This window comes from Papilio polytes, unplaced genomic scaffold (assembly GCF_000836215.1).
Source record: "Papilio polytes unplaced genomic scaffold, Ppol_1.0 DF824146.1, whole genome shotgun sequence".
Taxonomy (NCBI): Eukaryota; Metazoa; Arthropoda; class Insecta; order Lepidoptera; family Papilionidae; genus Papilio; species Papilio polytes.
The window spans coordinates 3,689,818-3,704,932 of NW_013525058.1; the positions used below are offsets into that span (position 1 = coordinate 3,689,818).

Here is a 15,115-nt window from a genome sequence, read left to right on the forward strand (position 1 = left end):
GTTCACTTTTGCATCTATAATTATTAATACTTACTTATAAATCTTGCAAATCCTACTGAGTGAGGATGCGTCGAATATCTCATCGAGGTCTTCGAAGGTTTTCGGCCTGGAGAGGCCGCAGTGGTCTCGCCAGGCGGGGTAGGAGGGCAGGCCGTGGTCCCGCCCTCGCTGGATGTTCAGCGAGATGAGGTCGAGGCCGCAGGGGCCGGGCTTCTTCACCGGCACAGAGGATACGTTCATCACCACTGGACGCTCGAATAAGTGGTTACTGAGCTGAAGAAGAATACATTGTTAATAATCAAGTGGTGTAACGTCGTAGTGGTGTAATGGTGTAGCGTTGTAGTGGTGTGCAGCGGGCTACCTCAGTGGTGACGTGCGGGTCGACGCTGTGCACGGGCGTGTGCAGCGCGGAGGAGACGGCGGCGGTGGCGCCGCGCGCGAGGTACAGCGCGTACGGGTTGAACAACATCTCGTGCAGGTGTACGTAGTTCACAGTGCCGTTCGCCGCCTCCACGTTGCGGATCAGACCCTGCACCGACACCAAGGGACGTCATCACTCATGTACACAATTAAATTTTAATAACATAAGTCAGAGACTGTACTTTGTAACAGGAAAATCAATTTTAGAAACGTTATTCTGTACAGTCGGGAAAACTGGCGGTTTTTAACCTCTAAAGCTACAATCGTTTGAACATTTCGAAACTGGACGCAGAACAAAAATCAATGCAACGCTTATTAATGTATCTGTGCGATAAAAAATCGGTTAGTGATACACGGCTAGTTTCTTTTTATTGTCCCCTTGTTAGCACTCACTGCCATTTAGTTTATAAGTTATTTTCAGGAAGAAACGGAGGTTGTCTTGTTGCGAAAAAGGCTATTTTTCCTCAAGTAGGAACACCGCTAATTTTCGCTATTGTATTAACGTGGCAGACCGCAAGTTCACAAGGTTATCGTAAGTATGCTTAAAAATAAATCTCGCCTAAATCGTCTACTTGTTTGGCAAGACAAAACAAATCATTTCTTACTTTCCATACAAATAACAATGTCTGTTTACAAATATTATTTGTATCTTGACACTCGAGTGCGCGGATTTGAGTTCGTGCCAAAAGTAACGTATTTAAGAATAACTGCTAATAGCATTCCTAACGACTCCGAATTGGTTTTTTTCGTCATCAGAAAACATAACGTAGCATTGCAATAAAACAACGCATTGGGCTAAAGGTAGCAAATGTGAAGAAAACATGTCCTGAATTAAAAGTATTACTAAGGGCCTGTTCCATCACTGGCTGATACAGACTCAGATAGCTAAAATTGACGCCACTGTCAGATAAGGAAACGAAATCCGATATTTCCATCACATATTTTTCACGCTGGATCGTTGTCAGATAATTTACAATTTGGTGGGACAGGCCCTTAACCAATTAAAAACGTCTTTTACTATGAAGTCGCTGAAATTTGTACATGTGTTTCTTTGTATATGTTCATACCGGCAGCAATGTGTGGGCGAATCTGAAGGCGGCGGCGGAGAAGTGGTTGGCGATGGAGGGGTCCACTGTAGGGTCGTACACGCTGGAGTATCCCTCCGTCTGCAGCGTCAGGTTCAGCGCCCACATCACGTCCATACCTGAAGTAGCGGTTACAAGGATAAAAGTATACCTTTATTGAACGAATAAAGATCGTGAGATATTTTTTCATAATTAGGCTATGGTAAATACTTTTGGGAAACTCTGGTTTAAATGGATACATATCTAGTTACGAATTTAGAGTAAGCTGATGCTCAGTTGGGATGCATAGTGAACTGGTAATGTTAACTGTGTAACTGTGGTGTGTAATATGTTTGTACTGTAGACCGGCACTCCCCACGGAATACCACGACGACACAGAAGACAGGCATCTAGTGGGAGCGCGTAGTCTTATAGTGTGGTACCCAAAGTCTTATTTTAGTTTTTCCCCTTTTCAGGCTTATCTGATAAATGATGGAAAGGGAAAGTGGTGGCGCTGTACGTAACGTACGTGTAACGTACGTGTAAGGAAAAATATCTTCTTAATGTGCGTCTCCTCCGTCGTCCGTCAACTCGTCATTTGCTGATGTATATGTACAGGGGTTGCTGTGACATTTTGGTAGATTCTAGTGACCGCTTGCTCGTTTGCCGCCTTATGATATAAAAACAAAACTATACAGACGAAATAATGCTTCTTTATTTTGGGAAGACGGTGAAGAAAGACAGACCTAGTATAGCCGGGAGGAACTCTGCGTAGGTGATGTGCTGCATCTGCGCGCCGAGGACGCGCCGCGCCTCCTGGTACAGCGTGTCGTCGTCCCAGGCGGGGTTGAGCGCGGCGAGCGCGCCCGACACGCGGTTGTGCTGGCGCGCCCACAGCAGGTGCATCGTCGTCAGGTGCAGGTTCTCGTTCGCTCTGTCGTCGCCTGCAACTCCACATAACTCTTTGGAAGCTGGCGTTTTTCATAGTTTGATATTTATTAAACTGTTACATTTTTATGGTTCCTTGATACGCAAAGTGTTTTGAATTTCTAAATGGAGGTGTCCTCAATTCATGCAATGTTACTATTATTTTTAATGCAAAAATTTATATGTTGTTTTATTTTTTTAATGGTTTGTCGCCATAATGGCTGAATGAATTTCAATCTTTGGCTTAAGTGTAGAGCGTAGTGTGGAAGAATACCAAAGAATATAATTGAAAACAAGAGTAAAAGAACTATTATTAATTAAATTGCTTTTCTATCTTAGAGTCATGGCAAATTTTACAACTGACTCCAATATGTAATCGTAATTTACAAACCTGATTCAAAGCAATACCGTCCCTGGGCAGTCATCTCGACAGTATTACAGCCGTCGTTGGGGTCCGTGGAGGGCGGCAGCAGCTCCCAGGGTCCGATCTTCAGCATCTTGAGCTGGCCAGCGGCGCCCAGCCTCAGCTGCGTCGCCTTCCACTCCGTGAAGCTGTACACTGTGGACGCGTCGATGAAGGCTGTCGCTTGGTTCAGCTGCTCTCTTACACCTGGATAGAATAAAATACACTGATCATAATTGAATTGTTGAAAAATACCTCAACGAAGTGTTAGTCTGCTTTGATCTTAGTCACCTAATGATTGAACAATTCGTGTATTAACGGATCCATTTTCTTGGTCGAAACTTACCGAAATGGCAGGTAGGCGCGGGTGCAGACCTGACGAACTCCATGCACGTGAGGTTGTAGTCCTGGTAGAATGGATCCTCTTCATCCAGCCGCACTGGGAAGCACTCCGGATGGGTCAGCTCCGCGTCTGGCGCGCAGCAAGACAGTGCGCTGCTGTTCTCGCCTGGACAATCAATATGCACATGACAGATTGGACAAAATTTATGTATACTTTATTAGTATATTATTTTTTAAATGTGCAAAGTAGCAATTAACTGTCTTTTTAAAACTTCTTCGCTAAGGCAAATAAAACGCAACGCTATTTTTCGGTGCAAGTGATAGGTCGATTTAACCAATTTTTGACTTTTGATAACTCTGAGAACCCATCAAATGCTTTGTTGTTGTTTGACGACGACACAACTCTGCGGGACATTCCGGCCGCGTTAAGTGGCACGAAGTTTATTTGTTTTTTTTGCTTCGTTGTTGCTTTTTTAATAACCAGTTTTTTTATCTTATAACAAACAGAAACGACTTTAGGTGATCATCAGATAAATTACTTCTGTATGTAAGCTTCAAGATACAAGAATCGTTTTTTCTCGTGTACTGACCCTTGCTGAGCGCGGTGGCGGTGATGTCGTGGTCTAGGAACTGTCCCCACACGGCCAGCATCACCGTGAAGGTGGTGTCGTGTGCGTAGCTCGGCCGGTGCACCGTCACGCTCACGTCACGGGCACTCGGCAGGTCCACGCCGCCCACGCCCTTGCGCGGGGAACTGATGCCTGTAGAAAAAAAAAACATGTTCCTATCACTTCTGATGAGAAGTTTTTGTAATTATATTTTGTTCTAGGTTATTTATGTAATTGATTTTCTAGGTGGGATCGTGGTCAAACGCTGGTTTATATACTCAATATAAATCTTTCCTCTTTATAATATTAGTATAGATTAAAAAAAAATTGACGCCTACGAAAAAATAATAGCAATAATGTTTAATTACATTTCTTATAGCGCGGAGACAACTTTAACTAAAATATTGCAAAACTGGTTGTCTCGCTTTGATGCTTACGTACTTAAACGAACGCGTATACTACTTGATTTTTAGTTGTGCAACTAAACAGTTGAATTGGGTGCGAAACAATTGATAATCGTACTTATTTTGACCCAAAACCCAACACTTACCATCTCCGTAATCAGGCGGCAGTACTCTTCTGAACGGTGTATTGGAAACGCCCCATGTTATGGGATTGTTGAGATTATTGCATGTGCCATCTAGCGTGCGATATTTGGACATGACACAAGGGGCAGTTGGAGGGCGACAGTACGCGGGCTCCGAGAAGGACCCGTTGGTGGCGGGTCCCACGCCAACACCGCCCTCACGCAATGAGGAGTCCGTACTGAAATACAGAGATTAGACGAATTTGTTGACGTAAAAATGGTAAAAGAGTCCGAAAAACTTTTATTCAACGTATAAAAAGATACAATATTAAACGATCGAAAGACTCATTGTATAATCTAGAATGTTCGATAATAGGTTAGGATTAGAAGTGTCTCATATTTCGGTGTAGTTCGATAGCGAGCGGCATCGGAGACGAAGCCAGACGTGAGCTCGGCTTACCGTACTATTTGGTTTCACGCATCGGCGCTCGCCACCGCATTGCCCAATATTATACTTAGTCTATTAGTCTACTAATTTTCTTAAAAGAGAATCGTGTCGTTTATTGTCACTGATCACAGAAGAAAGCTAAGCCAATTATTGCAAGACGTAAACAGACTAATGTGGAATTGGATGTTATGTTTAAAGTCTTCTACTGTGAACATTTCCGTTAATTTTTAATCCATAGTTTTTAAAATGATCTTAATATTGCGTATATTGTCTTTGTCAGTTTAATTGTTTATGCGTCCGTGAATAGAGACCGCAGTACTATCGGTTACATTGATTATGATGTAATTTGATCTCCGTGGTGCCGAAACGATATATCTCACCTATGTAGCAAGCTATTCATAAAACTGACATTTAATAATACAGTTAATATAACCTTACAGATAGAAAAGGATGAAATGAAATATTAAGAACTAATCTCGCTAATCTTACATATAATATTGAAAACTTGCTTACTCCCGCGACTCCGTCCGCGTGGAATTAAAAAAAAAAAACAAAAGTGAGTAGCCTATGTGTTCTTCCAGACTGTCCTCTACATCTATACCAAATTTCATCGAAATCCGTTCAGCCGTTTAGGCTACAATCTCTAACAAACATCCATCTATCCATCCATCCATTCATCTAAACTTTCGCATTATGTAAAAGTTTAGATGGAGGGATATCTATTAGAAAGTATCCCCCGAAACAGCTCAATGGATTTGTAAATATATATTCTGAAAGTACATATAGGCTACTAAGCGCCTGTCCCACTGGCTGACAAAGGCCCAGATAGTTTAAAAATGAAGTCACTGTCAGATAAGGTAATAAAATCCGATATTTCCATCAAATATTTTACGATTCGATTGTTATCAGACATTTTCTAATTCCGACAATAAAACTTAAATTATACATATAATAAATATACATAAGCATTATGTGGATATTAAAGGTGTTTTAAGAAAATACGTTTTAGCATATAAGGAAACATGTACTATGTAAGCAGCTTACAAGAAAGCGGTTAGGTCTAACAGGCTTAACTTGCTGTGGCTCTCTTACTGCTACTTAACTGTAACTTGAGAATTGCTGACTTAGAATAATAAAGCTTGGAAAACGAATCACGTAAAGTTTTAATTTAGCGAAAAATAACGTCTTTTTTAATAACTTGATCTTGAATTATGATTATTAAGTTAGTTTCTCGTTCAGACATTTGTACTTTTAATGGAAGTTGCATATTTGTATGGTATATCTTGCAAGGTCACGTTATCCAGAGCGATTGTACGTTGTTCGGGATATCTAATTGACAACTAAAGGAAGTCTGTCGACGCATTAATAACTCAGAATTGGTACAAGCTCATGAAATTATTAGTCTTGTGCCGGTCATCTACAACTACGTAACATACTAGTACAATTAGTACAACGTATTAGTACTAATAGTACAAGTTTGTGTGAACACACATATGTATTAAATGTTCTTGATTTTAAAACCGAACGATGTAATAATTAATTTTGCCAAATATTGTTATTTACAACATTAATAATTCTCTTATGTAAATATCTAGATACAAAAACGATAACAACAATTTGTTATTAGATAAATTGCATCCTGTAAAATTAATATGTAAATGTTAATGAATGACGTAAATAATTATTATAATTAATAGCAATACTTAATTATGTTAAAGTTGTTATTTCAAAAAAAACTATTTTGAAAATGTTAAAATATTAAAACATATTCAATGTTAAATTTCCAGGTCAAGAGTTCATTTTTAAGTGTGTCTCAACATTTTTTTATTATAAAAATACATAAATAAAAAGAACTTTAAAACCACATAAAGCTGCCACAGTAGAGGAAGTATATTACCTACCCATCCTAAGTAGAGATCGAATTGACTATACATAACATACCCATTGGTGAGGACCCTGGTAGCGTGTTCTGCAGCAAAGGCTGCCTCTGCTAAGGGTTTGACGGCGGCAGCAGTGGCAGCTGCACGTTGCGCTCGCGCCGCTGGCGTGTCCATTGACAGCGGGACCAGAGAAGATTCCAGCTTCCTCCGTTCTGCAAGCGCCTGATGGCCGGCGGTGACGGCGGATGCCACGGCCTCCGTACTCGGGTGATCGTTCATCCATGCTGCTGATGGCTTGCCTATAGGTATAATAGTGCAACTGAGTTTGTGTTTTTTTACTATATTTTAAGAGTAATAATAATGAAAGGGAGTGAGTGGGATTGTCTTGTTGATTATCGCCAAAACTAAACATATGTCCGGAAACTCAGTGGAAGTTTTAGATTTTTTTTTGTATTGTATTTTTGCATTTGAATATAAAAAAGTTCTAATTTCGTATTTTATTTTACTCTATTGTTGACTGTGTCGATGTATTTTAATTTGCTACATTTTAAAGTTAATGTTGCTTAAAAAATCGTTTAAGGCAAAAAAGACATTACCCATTTAAAAACACTATCGTATGTCAAACTTCACTGTTCAGTTAATCCAATAACGAAATAGAGCTTAGTTAGGTATCGGTCATTCAACTTGTTGAAAAAAAAGAAAACTAACCGTTAATAATCTTTTTACTTCTAGAAATGGTTTTTTTTTATCAATTAGGATTCTTTATCTACGTTGCGAGGAATTTTTTATTTCATCAAGTACCAAAAAAAAGGTCAACACAACCTGTTTTTAAGCGCGTGTCGTTTAGATATTCAAAATTAAATAAAAAATCCACGTACGATAGATGTTGGACGACAAATGGAGGCGTTAATGAGTAATTTTTATCTATGCTTCAAGGCTTTTGGTTGCCCAAAGCGATAGTATCTCGTTATTTAAAATCAAAATTCTTCGACAGCGCTTTTGTAATGTTTTCATCATCTCCCCTGCCTTATGGTATTACCGTAGGGTGCACGCACCGTGTTTCAGTCTTGCAAATAACTCTATCATCCGTCATCTCAGTCATCACTCTCCTCTTGATTATATCACCTATTACGATTACGAATTATTAACAAAATGTCAATTAGTGTAGTATTGCGTATCAAATGTTTTTATATCATTTTTTAATCACATTTTTTATGTATGTAATTAAATCTGATAGTTTTTTGTCATAATTATTTTAAACCGTTTATTGCTTTCTAGAATTAACAACTTTTTTATTAATGTACTTTTAACGATTTGTTGATTTTTTACTTAATAGGCGTTGATGTGTATTTAACGATTCTCTCGAAAAAAAAAATTAAGTATTTACTGTTTGTAATAGGATATTAAGTTCAAGTACGTCGACAACAAGGATAAGTTGAAATAAAAATAAGATAAGAAAAATGCTCATAATAAAATAACTGTGCTCCCTTACTTTAGATATCATAAGTTCTACAAGAGAATCTTTATTCTAAGTAAGATAGGCCTGACAGACTTGCTTACATATACCTCGTAAAGAATAATAAAAATACTACACACTACACTAAATGAAATTTGGTATAGATGTAGAGGATAGTCTGGAAGAACACATAGGATACTTGGTTTTTTAATACCCCGGAAATCAATGTTGATTTGATATTAGATTAAGTTAGACATTTTAATGTAATCCTATCCTGTATCCTATAATATTTTAATCAGTGTTATTTTTGGATTCCTTGAAGGTTGAATAAATTGGCTTTTTAAGTATGTGATAATAGAAAAAAAAATAGCAATAGGCCTTTTGGTGGGATCAGGAATTAGCATTGACGTCAATTGATAAAGATCACAATAAAAATGGAAGTTCTAGTCTACAAAAAGAAAAATAACTATTCAGTAGTCATCGCCGAAAATAGCGGAGAAAATAACAAAGTCTTAAAAATATCCTTGTCATCAAAAAAATGTTTCAATGTTTTTATATATCCACATTATTATTTTATCAAACTAGCTGTTCCCATAACACTCCGTCCGTAAAACTCTAATGTCCAACAGTAATGAAGACCCTTGCGCCCTGAGAATTGAACTAATCATAGCAACATTGGAGCTTCTGGCTTGTAGTTTTCGTCAATTTCTTGCCGAGGAATTTTCCAATTCACTCAAACCCTTTAATAACGTTAATATGTATAGACTAAAGCAAGTCATAAGTATAGAGCTTTTTATTAATAAGATGATAATAATAAGATTATTAAAATATGCTGTGATTGCCGGCATTCTACATAAATAAGTGTTTCCACTTTATAATATTAAAAATAGATAAATTATTTTAAATCTCTTACCTGAAAGTGGCCATGTCATGGTGAGTAGAGGCAACAGTGTGGTCGGTAGCGTCGTGTTGTCGACATCCTGGTTTTCGCCCAGGGCGCTGGTCTCCAGCCCCAGGTTATAACCTACAGTGACGAGTAGGGTCACTGACAGCAGCACACTGTGTCATAAAAAGCAATTTAAGGTAGGGCAAGTTCCTAATTTAAAATCGTTTTCGCGTTGTTTTCCTGTTAAGTGGGCGGAGTTAGTGAACCAATCAGGGAATGGAATGGAATGGCCTGTTTTTCGGATTTCCTGGGTACGCCTTACCTTAATCTGTTGTGTTGCTTGCTGCAACGTGGTACAAGCCTAAGATGGATTGTATAGACATGGATGACGCTTGAGTTATTGAGTGCTACTGTGTAACTGGACTGGCCAAGTGTGAACTAGGCATAATTAGAATTACAATAGACCAATATTTTGTTAAAGAGAACAATATCACACGTTATTTGTAAATGTTTTTTTACAAGTGCACATTTATTAATTTTTAAGTATACTTTACCCTATTTACTTAACTTAATTTTACTTTTATTTCGGATGTCTGTGTGTTAAACAAGTTCACGTTACGAAACGAAAAAGTAAAAGTTAAAAAATACAAGTTGTATGGTGTTTACTTAATGTATCAATTTAATATTTTTACGATTTAACACTTGTGAGTACTGCTCGTAGTGAGTAAATAAATAATAACTAAGTGTTTATAACTTTAACGTATTATTTTACGCTAGTTTAAAATCATTAGATAGTCAGGCTTTCTTCCGGTTTTTAAATTTTTAATTTTTGACTAACCAGTCATATTTCAACTACGTTGTTATAAGCTTGTAAGGTACGTAATGCACCTTGCTTTTATTGGCGTGGATATCGACTTAATAGTTTAGGCTAAATTCCAGGAAAGTCTAAATATAGGTCGTGAATATGTGATTACGCAACGCTATTTATTCTTTACATAGTGTCCTAAAATACCATTGTTATAGAGATTGTTTTTTTGGTGGCTCGGCAAATCGCAGTAAACGCTACGCAACTTAGAAGAAGCTGGGAGTAAAGGAAAGGTCACCGCGCTGCTGACCTTTAGCCAAGATATTTGAAACGGCCTATACTATAAAAATAATTAAATTGGTTAAGTGTACAAGGACTTATAATTTAAATTAGAATAAACAGTCTTAAGAGTCTGAAAAAATTGTCTAAAAGATATTACGGCAGTAAAAATTCTGATTTATAAGATTACAATCCTTTATTTGAATTACAAAACAGTATGACAAAAATTCGTTAACTATAAAAAAAATAAATTAACTGGTATTTCTTGTTTTAGACGTATGTAATATGTTATAATAGACATCTAGCTCGTGCCGGCATTTATATTCTACTAGCTGTTCTCGTGCGACTTCACCCGCTTGAAATTATGAAAACTTTATTTTATTGTTTGCATTGGTCAAATTACAAATATCAAAATGACAGGACATGATGACAACCTTGCTTCCTTGATGTTGGCAGCAACTTATGGTCTTTTTCCCACATTAGGGTTTTTATCCAAAATATTTACCCCCTAAGTTTAATTGCGTGAAAATATATAACCTAAAGCGTGACGCAATTGCAGGGCTTTTTATTAAAAAACAAATATTCAAAAATATGCTGTGATTGCTGACATCTTAGGCAACAAAGAAGTGTGTGTTTACGCTTTATTATAATAGTATAGATAGATTAAATCTTCGTAATATATAAAGAATGTTTGTGCTTCTGAACATTTTAATATTATCTGTTCCGTATAAAATTTATATCTATGCAATTCCCTGGATATGAACGTCAATTGTTTGTGTTTATTTTCAGAAGAAAAACCTTATGAAGGAAAAAACTAAGATATGACTTCATCATCTGTCACGTCAGTTAGTAAAAATACAATAAAAATCTACGATACATTCGGAAAATTCTAATTATAATTCTGAAAACACATTGTGAAATGTTATAATATTGTGTAATTTAGTTCAACTAAAAAGTTACTAACTACTAAGAAGTTTATGTGTCTATTTTTCCGTTACCTGCGACATCGAGGCACATCACTAGTGCGCCATTAATATTTTTACGTAAATGACCAATTGTACCTACTCAATATTTCTTCATTGCAAGTCTTTCGTTTATCATTTTATTAACATTTTCTTTACCAAGAACATCTGAAAAGCATAGTATTCTATTCTTTACAATGTTTTATTTGACAAAAAGATAAAAAAACAGGTTTCTTTATATTCCTTATGTAAATTTAATACGTAGTTCATTAAATAAGATAACATTTCACAAATCTTAGATTATATCGATTAATGGCACGTGCACTTTCAATTAGTTTACGATGTTTAAAAATGTTTTTAATATGATTCTTAACTAGCTATTTCCCGCGACTTCGTTCACGCAATATTGAGATAAAAAGTAGCCTATAATGTGCCCGTCTATGTTAGTTACCCTTCAGTGAATGTCCGGTCGAAATCGGCCCAACCGTTTCAGACAGGCAGACAGACAAAAACATTTTAAATGCGATTTTCGTTATCAGTAATGCAAATACATCATACATAAATTATAACACGGCTAAACTCACGTGATAACATTCGGTGTAGGCACCGACAGTTTCGAACCCGTTGGGGGTCCTTTTTCAGGGTGAGTGATTAATTGGGTATAGTCGCTATCGCGTCGCGACGGTCACTGACGGTCACGTGAGTTTAGCCGTGTTATAATTTATGTAGTATAATGTCTCACGAAAGTTTTAATAAGTCAAATACATCATCTTCTCAAGATCAGGAATCAGCCTTTAATATTACAGACACTCCAATTGTAATATATGTATAGATAGATTATTGACGTTATCACACTATTTTATTATGTTAGCACATTTTTTATCTTAACTAGATAAATATTATTATCATCGGAAGCTGTAAACATTATGTAAAATCATGATTATTTAAAATTCTACAATTATCTATAAACATATCGACTACACAGAAGATAGACCGTAATACTAATTTAAACCTTTCCGCCTTCACAGCCAGTAAGGTATGAGAAGGAGAAATCGATTAAATAAATAGGCGGGTGATTAGCAAAAACAGTAATACCTGGGTTCACACTTGGCCAGTACAGTTAGTGCTCAATAATTGGAGTGGCAATCAACTAGCACAGTGTGAGCGGTAACACCAGTGAGTATATAATCTTTGACAATCTATGAATTACTGTCACAACTGTACTGGACAGATGTAAACAGAGCTTTAAGTACATACTCTGCTGACTCTAAGGACATTGGATGGTAATTAAAATTGACAGTGGCTTTGTATTATCTGTGCACTTACATGAGAACAATGCAGACGAAGCATTGAAAGTTGCGCAAACGCTTCTGGTAGCTACGAGAAATGCTGGACTCGAACACGTATGCGGGCTGCACTAGTGGCGTGCGCTCCGACGTGCTCGGAGTACGCTGCATGGTGTGCACCCTGCTGCTGGGTCAAACAGAAAACAACTTTATAAATAGTACTACTAAGTTCATAATGAATTGCACCTCAAAAGTGTTTAATAATCATACTTCATACTAATATTATAAATGCGAAAAGTTAGATGGATGGATGTTTGTTAGAGTTTGTAGAATAAACGGCTGAACGGATCTCCATGAAAATCGGCATAGATGTAGAGCATAGTCTGGAAGAACACATAGGCTACTTTTTCCCGGAAATAGTTATTGTTCCCGTGGAATGCATTAATTTTATTATTTACTATTCCGCAATGGTTCCACATATGTTGAAATTTGACACAGATGTAAAACAATGTCTGAGTACACACGGGATAAGGTTCATCCGCAAAAAATGTCCGGTTCTCGAGGGATACGTAGTTTTTTTGTTATTAATATAGTTCGTATGTTTTCTAATGCCACGCGGACGTAGTTGCGGGCAACAGCTAGTAATTTTTTTAAAATTATCGAAAATGTTTTTAAAATTATGAAAAAATTGTCATAGAGGGCTCTGATTTATTTGGTACGTAGCTAGCTTCACTCCGGTCAAGTGGGATTTCAATAATTGTACGTTGTACTGCACACTGCACTGCAAAACAGGTCCATTTAGTCAAAAAAGTAAAAGTCAAAAATCCCAAACAAACTCACTGGTTGCTCGGCGTTATTTAGTTGTTTTTTAACGATACAAGCAATTAAAAAAACATACAAAAACGGTTCCCACGAACAAGAAAGTGTCATCTAATAGATGATTATTTTTTTACACATAAAAAGTTACTTTTTTATTAAACGCGCAATTAAAATGTGATTTATTTATCGATTTTAACCGCTAAAGTGTAATTAAGAGTTTTTTTGTAATTAAGACGAGTAAAATAATATAGTTTTTTTTAAATAGTAGATATAAGGCCGGAGATTGAAACATATTTTAAAAATTCGCTCTGCAAGCGTCGCTACCAATATCATGGACTTTGAAATTTAAGTGGAATTTGGAGTTTAGGCGTGGCCAAAAATTATGTTGTATAATTTAGTGTCTTAATATTTAGCCGTTAATGAATTAAGAAAACTGTCAATAGAATAAAACCTTAAAACACTTTAAACAAGTTTTGAAAATTTCGAGTAGGTGAGAACCCTTTAGTTATGTTGTGAAATCTTAAAAACCTGTTATGATAATTTGAAATAGAGATAAATAGTTTTAAAATGTTTTTGATTTTTAACTGTTATAGTGTTTGACTATTAAATCTTATTATTCTTACTAATATTTCAAACTAGCTTTCGCCCGCGACTCCGTCCGCGTGGTATTAAAAAAACAAAAGTAAGTAGCCTATGTGTTCTTCCATACTCTGCTCTACATCTATGCCACATTTCATTCCGTTTAGGTTACAAACTCTAACAAACATCCATCCATCCATCTTAACTTTCCCATTTATAATATTAGTTAGAAGTTAGATTAAATGTGAAAGTTTAGATGGATGGATGGATGTTTGTTAGAGTTTGTAGCCTAAAAAGCTGAACGGATTTCGGTGAAATTTGGCACAGGTGTAGAGGATAATCTGGAAAAACAGATATTCACTTTTGTTTTTTCCAATACCAACCGGACGGAGTCGCGGGAGAAAGCTAGTTGTGAATAAAATTAAAAGCATATAGTAGTAAGGTTATATGAGGAGTCATTCTTTAATCGTGAAGTCTTAGGAGGTATAACAATCTCTATGTGAATATTTTAAATGAAGTGGAGGGGAGAAAATTAAGTCTTACGTAATATATTGAAAACGAAAAAAGATACGATATTGTTTGAAAATTCTTAAAAAAAAATACGAAAGGCAAATATCAATCTTGCCTAAGAATTGGTTTGAGATATTTTGTGTATCCTAGTGTGTTCGAAAATCACCACAATCAAGTACATATATAATGGTCCCTTTTGTGGTCTCTTGAAGGTCCCAGCAGTAACCTTACAGGGGGTTGGGTTTACCGAGTTAAAATTTACATTAAACTTGTTTACCCCCAGAGACTATTTAATAAAGATTTACCTTGTTATCAAAAAAAGATGTTATCTAATTATGAAGAGACAGTATTTTGTAAATTTTAATATTTGAATAAAAAATCTTTATAACAATCTGAGGATAGGATTTTCCTTAACAGTAGGGCGTCTTAAACATTCTTAAAGAACTGATTAAAATCTTAATTAAAGAAAAAATACAGGCAGTATATTTAAAAGTTTTAAGCGGATAAAAAAAACCTTTTTTCTAATTCAATAACTCTTGCAGATGACAAGTATTGTTTAAATAAAAAAAGACAAAAGTATTAATGTACTCACTTTACTATTTCCACGTCTAACAAAGTATTGTATATCTTGACTAATGGTATTGTATAATTTATCGCTTATAAAAACGTATTTTAATAATTCTTGTTTTGGCGCGTGCTTTGCACCACGTGACCGGCGGACGCGCGCGCCGCCCGCTGTCTCTCACAGAACTAACACTTCCTAACCATGCTCTACTTGACACATAATTATGATTAATTATACGAGAAACTAATTAATATTGAAACAACAACACTTACTTGATATATTCATGTTAACTTGCTGTAAAGTCCGGATAACAACTAAGTAAAAGATTAAAATTCGAAACGTGAACTTGA

At 36.3% G+C, this 15,115-nt stretch overlaps 1 protein-coding gene across 3 annotated transcripts in view; it reads right to left on the reverse strand.

Annotated features, from left to right (window-relative positions):
• Positions 1-15,115, reverse strand: part of LOC106111929 (peroxidase) — an 18,671-nt gene that overhangs the window by 1,719 nt on the left and 1,837 nt on the right. The window contains exons 1-12 of one of the 3 annotated variants that reach the window (XM_013294133.1): positions 14,793-14,945; positions 12,333-12,476; positions 8,988-9,133; positions 6,680-6,917; positions 4,315-4,529; positions 3,747-3,917; positions 3,161-3,322; positions 2,803-3,021; positions 2,231-2,428; positions 1,488-1,624; positions 362-529; positions 35-273 (exon numbers count right to left, since the gene is read on the reverse strand). In XM_013294133.1, coding sequence (XP_013149587.1) covers positions 35-273; positions 362-529; positions 1,488-1,624; positions 2,231-2,428; positions 2,803-3,021; positions 3,161-3,322; positions 3,747-3,917; positions 4,315-4,529; positions 6,680-6,917; positions 8,988-9,133; positions 12,333-12,463 — 2,024 coding nt within the window. In that variant the 5' untranslated portion in view covers positions 12,464-12,476; positions 14,793-14,945. Of the gene's footprint in view, positions 1-34; positions 274-361; positions 530-1,487; positions 1,625-2,230; positions 2,429-2,802; positions 3,022-3,160; positions 3,323-3,746; positions 3,918-4,314; positions 4,530-6,679; positions 6,918-8,987; positions 9,134-12,332; positions 12,480-14,792; positions 14,946-15,115 lie in introns of those variants that run through there. The other 2 variants (XM_013294136.1, XM_013294135.1) reach the window with 2 other exon arrangements.